The following is a 10,455-nucleotide window of genomic DNA, read 5'->3' on the forward strand; positions in this document are numbered from 1 at the left end:
ATGGAAAATCTGTGACTCTCTCGATGTTACTGGATTACAACCCCCATCATCCCTTGCTGGCTGGGGCTGAGGGATTCTGTGAGTCCAGCATCTGGGTAGCCTCATAATAATTCCCATGTATCTTGTTGAGTAAGAGCAAGCACCAAGTATGAACAAATAAAATTTGGGTTCCTGACCCTTCCTTTATTGTACTCTCAAACACTCACTCCAGGAGGTGCCCAGCACTCATCCACACTCACAGGTTGTCATTAAAGAGCTTGCACCAGCATTGGGAGCATCGCAGACAGGAAGACGGGGCATTCGGGTCAAACATTTCCCCTTGGCTACTTAAATATGGAGACCAAGTCTTTCCATTATGAGCTGGAGCGTCAATATGTGGAAGAAGCATGCTCTTCCTTGGATTTAACTGGTTTATTCTATTCCAGGCTTGGATATTTTCCCACTGGTTTACTTGCATGGCCTGATTCGTTCCACGTGGTTTTCTTTTAGCCGGAAGTGGTGCTTGGCCAGCACCAGAGAACTCGGGGGCCCCACCAAAGAGAAAACTTGCTGTATTTTCTGCTGGACCAAGCCAGACGGTAGCTGGCACCTTCCACGTATAAGCAGGCATAGCGCTCTCAGTGTGCTGGGGGTCTGCTTTGTTACCTCTCCCATCACTGTTTTGGACCTTCACCTTGCTCTTCCCAGCATTCAGCTGCTTCTTCTGGACTGCCATGTTGTTCTTCACAGCATGCAACTCATTTTTCTGGACTTTCATCCTACTCTTCTCATCATTCAGTGCCTTCTTTTGGACATTCGCCTTGCTCTTCCCGTCGTGCGTCTTGTTTTCCCCAGCCTGCAGCTCACCCTTTTGGGAGCGTATTGCTTTTCCATCTTTCAACTTTGGCGATATCAACTTAGTCATCATCTCCTTACTTTTGATTGGTGAGGTTTTCCTCCTAGTGTACTTCAGGTGTCCAATACGTGGCTCCTGCTTGTCAGATCGTTCCTTCTGCCCAGCACACTGCTCTGTCCCACAATCAGGTTGACGTCCTGGATGGGATCTACGTTTCTGTGCTGAAAATTTCTCAGTTTGCATCTCATGCTTTCCAGGGGGGGCATCAGCTTCCTCACTCCGAAGCTTGTTCTTGGTGCTTGACTCTGACTTCTCATGCCGCTGTTTTGTCTTCCCTATATGAAGCTTACTCTCACCATGCAACTCAGTTTTTAGCTTGGGAAGCTTAGCCTTCCCCGTATGGGTCTCCCAATCTTCGCTCTGTTGCCTGGCCTTTTCTGCATAGGCCCCAGTTGGGGCTTTCCTCTTCCCATTGGTGCTCTCGCTATTCTCTACAAGAGCTTCTTTACCAGACTTGCTGCTCCTAGTGTGCAATGCGCTGTTCTCGACAGGCCGGTTTTTCTCCCTAGTCTGCAGTCTCCTTCTCCCATCCTGGGTCTGCTTACCCTTCCCAACTGGAAAATCCTTTTTCTCAGGAGGCATTTGGTTATGCTTTGCCCGGTGTCTTTTGTGAGGCTTTCTACGTGGATGCAAAGGAAGGGGCTGGTTAGGCTTCTGACGTGGATCGTTGGACTCGGAATCTGACTCTGAATTTGGTTCACTGGATTTGGAGCTTGATCTGCTACACTCAGAACTGGACTCAGAACTGGATTCATTAGACTCATCAGAGTTCAAGGTGGAATAATGCTCTGAACTCGACGACTCATCATCAGACTCAAATGTTGAGTCATCATACTCAGAACAAGAGCTCTTGTCATTCTCCACACTCAACTCGTCATCCTGAGAACTTGGTTTGTCTGACTTGGTGTGGTCTTTCTCGTCTACCGTATTACTCTTGTGTTTCTCATGGACAGGCATCACACCTGCAATAAACCAAGTTTTTAGTCTTGTGACAATTTTGCTCTGTTCACAGGACAAATCTAAGCCAGATTTTTATGCAGTGGAAACAGTTGTCTGTAGTCTGTCAGACTGTAGTCTGACAGGTTTTTCACCTTGGTTCCCTCTGCAACAACCCCCATGTTAACAGGGGGATAAGTCCCTTTTCTTATAAGCACACAGAAAATTTAATGTTCAAGGATGAATCTTCAGGTGCATAACAAATACATTTCCTTTAGTTAGTAGAACTTAAGCATTTCAGAAAAGAAGATAAGTGAAATTAAAAGCATAAGTCACAATTTAATACCTGTATATCAGGAAGATACTTATACCCAACTTCCTTTGAAGGAGATGCATTTTTCTAATCTTTCTCAATTATCAAAGAAAAACAAGACTGCATTCCACAAAATATGCAACTTCTTGAAAGGATCTGATAATCATATGCCCGAAGTACATACAATGCAACTTCTGCAACAATTTTGATTAAACATAGCTTACTGTCATCAAAGCAAAAGAATTTTAGCAACATCTAATAGTACTACATCAAATACAGTTTCTTTCTTATTTTAAGTGTATCTGGATGGAAGTTACAAAGATATATTATAAAAACCTAACTTGTACAAAGATGTGTTTGGCTCACACCTGAGCATAATAAAAGTATAAGTTATAAAAATAGCATTGCTGTGAACACAACTTGTTCAAATAATCTATACAGGTGGTTTGATTAAGTCAGGCTAAATCAATATTTTCTCCTAAAAGGAGACAAAAGCATTTCGTTGCAAGATAGGAAATGGGGAATACTGATGTGCTAGTTTGGGCTACCTCTGAAGGATGTTACAAAAACAGAAAGATGTCTTTGGTTTCCATATTAACAACTTTAATTGTGATGCTTTATGGTGAGGTAAATTAGCTTATAGGGCTTGTTCTAGTGTTTCCAGAACCAATCAAAATGGATGCAAAAATTAGTTCAGAAGTGGGCCTATTTGCCACAGTTTATTTAAAGGACAGTTCAGTTAGAGGCCTGGAATACTCAGCACTTCCATCTTACTTGAAGGCAAAAATCAGCAAAGCTCATGTGCCAACCACACCATATTTCCTATAAGACCCCAAGGGTCTTCAGAGCCCCAGGGTGTCTCTTAGAGACCACCTGGTGAGCCCATTATTCTGAAGTGGTCAGGGCTCTTAGCATCATTAGACCCAAGTTGTTCTCTGTTCATTCATAGATAGATGGATCATTGAATTAACATATATGACAATACAAACAATAGAAGACAAGAAAGATTAAATAACAATGGATGACTGGTTCATCAATTAATATATTATGGTGGTTAAAGTTTATTCTAATAGTTAACTTTTCCTACTAATCCCAATGGTATCTGTAGTGGTGGGATCTTATCAACCTCTACACTTCCTTCTCCTATTTTCTGACTCACTACTGGTGCTCTATAACTCCACCCACTTCTACCCACTTGTATCCTGCTCCTCTAAAGGAGTCCTGTCCCCCTTTGACCCTTTCATTCTCCTCTATTTCTATACTGCCTGTGCTTTCTTCACCTTCTCTGTCTTCCTCGTCTTCCTCCTCTCCCTTTCCTCCTACTTTAGCTCCCGAGTTGCCTCCATTATCCTCCTCTGCTAGCTTCTGGTCTCTCCTGCTTTCTCTTTAACCTGCTTCAGAGCACCATCAGTCCTGCCTTTATTCTCTGGCTGTTCAGGCATCCCTACAGCTTTAGTAATGCTACCTTGCTCTGCCTGACTCACCTGCCAGCCAGACTGTCAGGCTGCAAGGCAGGCAGAAGAGCTGCAGCAATGCTAGTTCTCAACAGCATGTTATACCCTTAATTGGAAAGCAAGCTTGGGCTCGGCTGGGCAAACACCTGCTTAAGCAACCTTCTGGCCAGCTAAGTAATTGGTTCTCCATGAAGGAGTTGAAATTTCAAGCATAAGGAGCTGACTGAGAAAGTGTGTTATTAGCCAGTGGGTTTTTTGCCCCTTTTATTTTAGACTTCAAAAATGTTTGGAAACATCTATTGTACATATTTTAAAACTAAATTCTAACTAATATATGCAGATAAACCTGACACTGCTCATTAACATCTCCTAGCTGCTGATGCCTGCTTCACTCAAAATAGCACTTCCCATCTTTAAATGTTCAAATCCCAGAGGGAGAGATTCTGGGGAGCAGCAACCACAAATGGCGCTGTGTACGTCTGGCCTATTGTTGGATGGAGGACACTGCTGGGAAGACAGCCAACAATAACTATGCAAAGGAAGGGGTGGAAACTGTTTATTAGATATGCCAGATACCAGCTTTTTAGCGCTTCTATAGGTCGAACCAGCACTTGAATCGTGGCTCCAAGGTTATAAAAAGTCAGCCAACACATTCTGCACAAGCTACAGCTTTGGAACAGTCGTCAAGGGAAGTTCCACTTGGAGTAGCTAAGTGCAAAAGGCTATGCAGTGCAGGTTATTGAGAGCTGAAAAACTATGAAAATTAAAAAGTACATGACATGCTTTGAAATAGGTTATAAACCTGTAACAGAGTGGTGGGCAGGAATAAGGCACCCACTACTGAGCTAGCCAGCTAACACCCAGCATGTCAATACAGCACTTTCTGTCATGCATCAGATAATGATTTTGATTATGCTCGATCTGATCTCTGTCTGCCAGGTCAACCAGAGGCAAACAGCATTCTTATATTAATTGTGTGGCCTCTGGCTGGCTGACCCAGGATTCAGTGCAGGTCAGCTGAGCTGACAACCTCAGTGGGATTAAGTCAAAGCTGGATCCAATTAGAAAGATGTTTCACTCTTTCCCTTCCACTGCCTTGGGTCCCAAACACATGTTACAAAGAACAAGTGGCTGTTGCTGATCTCGGTCTCCCTGGTAACATGTAATTAAAGAAGAAGTGCCATGTGGCATCATCACACTCTGAATTTCTTCACCCCTGCAAGCAGCACCTGATGACATGGCACTGGAGCTCTACTTTAGCTAAATATTACCGGGGCAAGATAGGAAAGGCAGGTCACTGGCTGCCACACATTCCTCATCGCATGTTGTTTGGCCAATGGTTGCAGCTCTGCGGATCAAGAAGAGCTCCACAAAGACACTCCTAATTGTGGCTTTCTCCATTTCCTCTCAGGAACGTGAGACTGAATTGTGAAATCACTCACCTTTTTCATTCTGTCTGTTCTGGAGGGAGCAATCCAGGTTACGCTTGTTTGCTGAAAGGCAGAAGATATACCTGAAAGTTCTCCAGCCCTGCTGCAGCCAGCTGCAAGCACTTGATTCAGGACTTGGAGAACTACCACCCCTCTAGGCACAAGGCATCCATAAAACTGAAACTTACTGTATTCCCCCTCCCCCCAGTGACTAACCAGCTTTTAAAGAAGTTAGGGATAAACAAACCTGCCAGTTTCAGTTTCTCTCCCTTTTTTTTTTAAGTTTTTCCATCTTTAAATTCAATTCACCACATTCCTGCACTAGTTTGCATTTTTTTTAAGTCCATGTGAAAATTCATCAACATTTCTTCTAATATCTGTTTGCAATTTTGCCTAGTTTTTGCAAGCTATTTTCTCCTAACATGAATCATTTTTGTGTGTCGTTTTCGCTATAAGCATTTTTACTTTCCTCTAATGTATACACAGGTGTTTGGGGTTGTTGTTTTTTTATTAAGAACTGCTTTGCAAAATTAAGGTAAGTGTGAATTTCGAAGGATAGCTGCATTTTGGCTTGTGTTTTGGTTTGGGAAGCGTGAATAAGGTAGAGTAGTATTAAAATGCAAGCTGAAGCAAATTTATGTCCCTGTCCCTAGTTATAGTCAATTGCAGCAGCATAGGGAGCCATGAAAATGTGCAGAGATGCTGGCAGCCATCTAAAGAAGGTGGCATATTGCAGGAGAGAAGCTCTAGGCACCTACTAATAGGAAGTGGACTGATGGCGAAACTGCATGTTTCCCCACAGCTCTACTACTTCAGATGAGCACCCCAAAGCAATTCCCCAAAAGGAAGATGGAAACATTGAGGCACGAAGGGGACATCAGCCTCCTGTGCATATACGGTAAACAAAGAGGGTGATGCCTCCAGGCAATCAGGAGATGTGTGTAGACTGCTGCTCTTTATCTATTGGGTTTGGACCAGTCTGACATAAGGTGGGTCGTAGCAATGGCATCACAACGTTTACTTTAAAAGAAAAAGAAAAGTAGAAAGATAGGGGCCTGGGAGCAGGCAGAGAAAAAAGTGTGGGTATATATCCACTCTAAATATTGGTGCCATTTCTGTACTAGTTATAACTTGTTAGCCTCTCCCCCTGCAAGCCTGGGAACTGCAGTTTGGCACAGGTGCTAAGAGAGATCTGTCACCGGCTGGTTCCCACCCCAAACTGCATTTCCCAGCGTTCCGTAGGGAGAAGACGGTTAAGCCCGTAGACTCTTAAAGCAGTGTCAATAGATCCAGAGAGAGGAGGAGAAGGGGAATATATACGGTATGTTAAAAAATAAAATAAATGTGAGTCCCATGCTGCAGGTTGGGGTTAAGGATGCTTCTGAGGTGGGAAATGACTGGAGATTCCTGGTGTGGATTTCTAACCAGGATTGCTTCAGTGCATAGGGCAGGTTGAAAAGACTCCCTCCCTCACTCTCTAGGGTCAACTTGTGTTTCATTGGGAAACCAAGGCCCCAGTGAAGTGAGAACAGCAGAAGGGTCTAGGAGTCTGAGCCCTTACAGTTTGACAGCACTTTGTATGCTTCCATTATCTCCTTGGACTTCTCTTCAGCTTCCTTTTTGTTATCTGGGTTTTTGTCAGGATGCCACTTCTTCAGTTTCTCTCTGTACCTGTTCAGTTAAAGGAAAGGATGCGAAGAATTAGGTTCCAGGTGGCCTGTTTATTTTTTTAGGAATTCATCCTGATTTGTTTGCACAAAATTTGTGCAGAGGTTATACCACTCTGCCAATTGGTAATTATCTCCCACTTTCCGGTGCTTTCCCCATCACTTTTTTTTAACCGCAAAATTCTACAAATAGAACCAGGTTTGTTGTACAAGGGTGCTGTAGTGTTCCTTGCTACTTATCACCCTGTACCCCTTCCTCACAGGTGGGTTATGTAGGTGCTATTTATTGCACAAAGGACATAAGGTGGCATCTACCTGAATGGGTGAGCGATCTGTGCAAACCTCCTGACCCTCTGGAAACAACTTAGTCTGTTTGGGACCACCCGTTAACCACCTGGGCAAATATATATATTTTTGAATCTATTTCTGCAACTCAAAATCAAACACTTTGCCAACCCTAAAGAAGGAAAATGTTTACTTCATTGACTTCTGAAGGTATTAGAATTCAGTGCTTCCTCATTGCCCCAACATAACAAATCCCATTCCTAGCCATTAAAAGTATATATAAGTATACTTGTGGATTTCATAATAGGTTACTCAGGATTCAATGCTGGCTTCTCTTTTGAAAACAGCACATACTCTCTTGTTATCTCATCCACACAACCCATCCATTCATTAATTCATTCATTCTCCCCTCCTCTCTGTCCTATACACACAATGTAGCCTCCCCCTTCCGTAGCTGCATTTAGGCCTCACAAAACCTTCCTACTGAAGCCAACAGAAGAGTTTATCCAGCCTAAATAAGTAATGGCGCAAAGGCATTTTTGGCAAGGGGGAAGGTTAACTTTCCCCTCCCTAGCTGTGACTCTGGCTTGAAAAGAAATCAATTAGGCTTGGAAACAAATCCTATTGGCTTCAGTAGGAAAGTCTTTTGAAGCCTAAATGTGATGCTGGGGATGAGGAGGGAAGAATGGAGGCCGTGAGCCAGACAGAGCTGCCTCAAGGCTGGCGGTTCCTCGGGTGAACTGAATGCTCTGAAGGCTGACTTACGCCGTTTTAATGTCGTGAAGCGTTGCCCCCTGGGGAATGCCCAGGACTTCATAATAGTCCTTCTCATCTTTTGTCTGTCCTGTTGAGAGACTTGGAGGAACACTGGGGTGTCTTGGCTGACCCATGCGGGGCAGAGACAAGGAGATGCCTTAAGTACCTGGCCCTGCAGAATAGAAAGCAGAAGGAGAACTAGGTGGAAAGAGCGGGCTCACTGTCTTGCCATAAGTCTATAAATTATAAAACTAGCTTGGATCTTGGATCAATGCCAATTATTTTAATTGGTTTAAGTTTGTTTTTATACTTGTGTTTTTAATTAAGAATTATTTGCATTAGATCGGACTGTTATAGGATGTGTGATCTTTGCTGTGTATTCTCTCATATCTAAGGTTTTAAACTGCTTTGTGTATAGCAAAATAGAAAAGCGGTATACAAATGAAAAATTAAAAAGCCATTGGTTTAAACCTCAGCTGGGTGCATCTGAGAATTAGTCTTTGCCTTTCAGGGCTACATGCATCACTACAGGAAACAGAGTATAAACAGAATATACATTTCAATCTGTATCATACTACTTCATAGCTACAATTCATAGAGTTCCCGGGGAAGAAGAATTGGTTGTAGAACCACTCTAGTAATTGAAGCTCTGTGAAGGGAATAGAGGTCTCCTAATTACTCTCAGCACCCTTAACAAACTACAATTCCCAGGATTCTTTGGGGGAAGTCATAACTTAAAGTTGGGTCATAGTGCCTTAAAACTATAGTGCAGATGTGACCAAACTCAGATACAGGAGATAGGGGCCAAAGGGAAGGAAATAGAGGTCTCCTAATTACTCTCAGCACCCTTAACAAACTACAGTTCCCAGGATTCTTTGGGGGAAGCCATAATGTTAAAGCGGTATATTAGTTCTGTAAATGTATGGTATGGATGTGGCCTAAGAAATGACATAGTCCCTCAGAGGGTAAGTGCTGTGCTATAGTTTTCTTCACTGTCAAAGTAGCCGCACGTTTATATGCAGTGAATATTTCTTTTATGCCAGCAGAGCAAGCAACAAGATGCTTACACTTCACTGAACTGAAATGTTGCTTTAAAACAGAGTTCTCTAGCTGATGCCCTCCAAATGCTGATGAGTTCCAACTGAGTGGTCAGGGATGGGAAATACTAGAGTCCAGCAACATCTGGAGAGCACTAGCTGGTGGAAGGCTGCCTTAAATCGACCCTTTGACATGATTAGAGCCCAAGTCTATGATCTACTTGTGGGATAACCAGCCTATTATAACCAACATACATAAGTCTAATTAATGCATGAAGGAGTTAAGGCCATAGAGTAAGGTGTCCAGCCAAGTTTAGTTCACTGTGGGAGGGTCTTGGTAATCAATCCTTTGTTCCCCTTCAGTGTTTCTGAGAAGCCCAGCGAGTGAAAAGGCTAACCTGGTTGCTACAGCTTAGCTGCACAGCTCTCACAAGCCACTCTTTGAGTTCCTATACCAATTATTTAGGAACTTTCACCTCTGTAACTGACAAGTTTTACTGCCAGTGCAACTTTTTTCTGAATGCTGGATGGAAAAAAGTACATGAACCAGATCTTTGAAGAATTTGTAAGTAAACCAATCTTAACTTACCAAACATGTGGTCTTTGGAAGTTTTGGAACTCACAAGGGCATATTTTAAAGGTCTGACAGGCTATACATCCACATTTCACTTTGCTGCATATTTTGTGATTTTAAATCTCTGCTGTGGTTCTATCACCAAAGAGTATTTGCCCCAAATGTAGAGCTTGGCATCCAGAAATTATCCTTTTATACCTATTTTTCCTCTTGAACCAACAATACTTAGCATAGCAGTGACCCTGGCCTTGTGTATCAAAGGCAATTGTTTTCAGGTGGCATAAAATGAGCTAGTCAACCCAGGATGAAGGCTTGGTGGGCAGTTCCACTAAGTATCTGAATAGCTGAAACCCAAGCCCTACCTCACAGTCTCAATGGATTTTTCCTGATGATTGACACATCCTTTGGTATATTCATTTTCCATGTAGGCACAGCCCTAGTTACTCAAAGCTGCTGCCCGGGGTAAGAAAAGAGGAGCTTGATTGTGATGTCAGGGGCTCTGCAACTTGCACTCATGATTTGTGGTTGGCTGGCAACAGGCAGTAGGAAGTATGGTGTAAGCTCCAGGGCATCCTGGCTCTTAGGCAGAACCTCAGAAATACGCACCAGCTGTAACAACCCAAATAGACATGCCACAGCCCATAAATGAAATGGTGTAGTCTCCACATTTAAGCCTGTAATTAATCTGTCAATAACTCTGTTTGCTATCTATCCATGGACCAGTTCCAAGTAGCAAGATGCCATGGCAAAGATGGCGAGAAGCAGCAATCATTGGTTGATTCATTTGGTTGATTCACCAAAATAGTGATTCAGAAATGTGATGGGGCTTAACTTCAAGCATTTTCAAACATAAACTTCATTAAATTCCAAAACTCAAAGCAACTTGGCAGACAATTCACTTGAGAGGTGCCTGCAGATGTCAAAAACCAACCACAGCAGACATCAATCAATTTGCGAAGAATTCTCTAGCTCAGATGTCTGCGTTGTTAGTGAAAGTGCATACATGTGTTTGTGTATTAAATCTGTTTAATAAATTCATTTGTGAATAATATTGTGTATTTAATTAAATATATTAAGTTTATATTTAAATAGATATATTTAATTAAAT

The 10,455-nt window shown here is 42.6% G+C and overlaps 1 protein-coding gene across 2 annotated transcripts; it reads right to left on the minus strand.

The window, feature by feature from the left end:
• Nucleotides 1-157: 157 nt before the first annotated feature.
• Nucleotides 158-9,837, minus strand: LOC309354145 (uncharacterized protein). 2 transcript variants are annotated; one of them, XM_081884065.1, is made up of 5 exons: nt 9,710-9,837; nt 7,746-7,908; nt 6,590-6,699; nt 5,041-5,091; nt 158-1,857 (listed from the first exon to the last, which is right to left on the minus strand). In XM_081884065.1, exons 2-5 carry the CDS (start codon nt 7,868-7,870, stop codon nt 236-238), a joined length of 1,908 nt encoding a protein of 635 aa, XP_081740191.1. In that variant the 5' UTR covers nt 7,871-7,908; nt 9,710-9,837; the 3' UTR covers nt 158-235. The 2 variants fall into 2 exon arrangements, with proteins under 2 accessions (XP_081740191.1, XP_081740192.1); XM_081884066.1 differs by lacking the exon at nt 5,041-5,091.
• Between the last annotated feature and the right edge of the window lie 618 nt (nt 9,838-10,455).

The sequence above is a fragment of the Podarcis melisellensis genome, assembly GCF_964234715.1.
Source record: "Podarcis melisellensis genome assembly, chromosome: 1".
Taxonomy (NCBI): Eukaryota; Metazoa; Chordata; class Lepidosauria; order Squamata; family Lacertidae; genus Podarcis; species Podarcis melisellensis.

Bases quoted from the DNA above. Each gene is read 5' to 3' on its own strand.
- LOC309354145 (XM_081884065.1), bottom strand. From the start codon at position 7,870: ATGGGTCAGCCAAGACACCCCAGTGTTCCTCCAAGTCTCTCAACAGGA. The intron at 6,700-7,745 runs GTAAGTCAGCCT...TTAACTGAACAG, and splicing joins CTTCACGACATTAAAACGGC to GTACAGAGAGAAACTGAAGA. The intron at 5,092-6,589 runs GTAAGGGCTCAG...TCTGCCTTTCAG, and splicing joins ATACAAAGTGCTGTCAAACT to CAAACAAGCGTAACCTGGAT.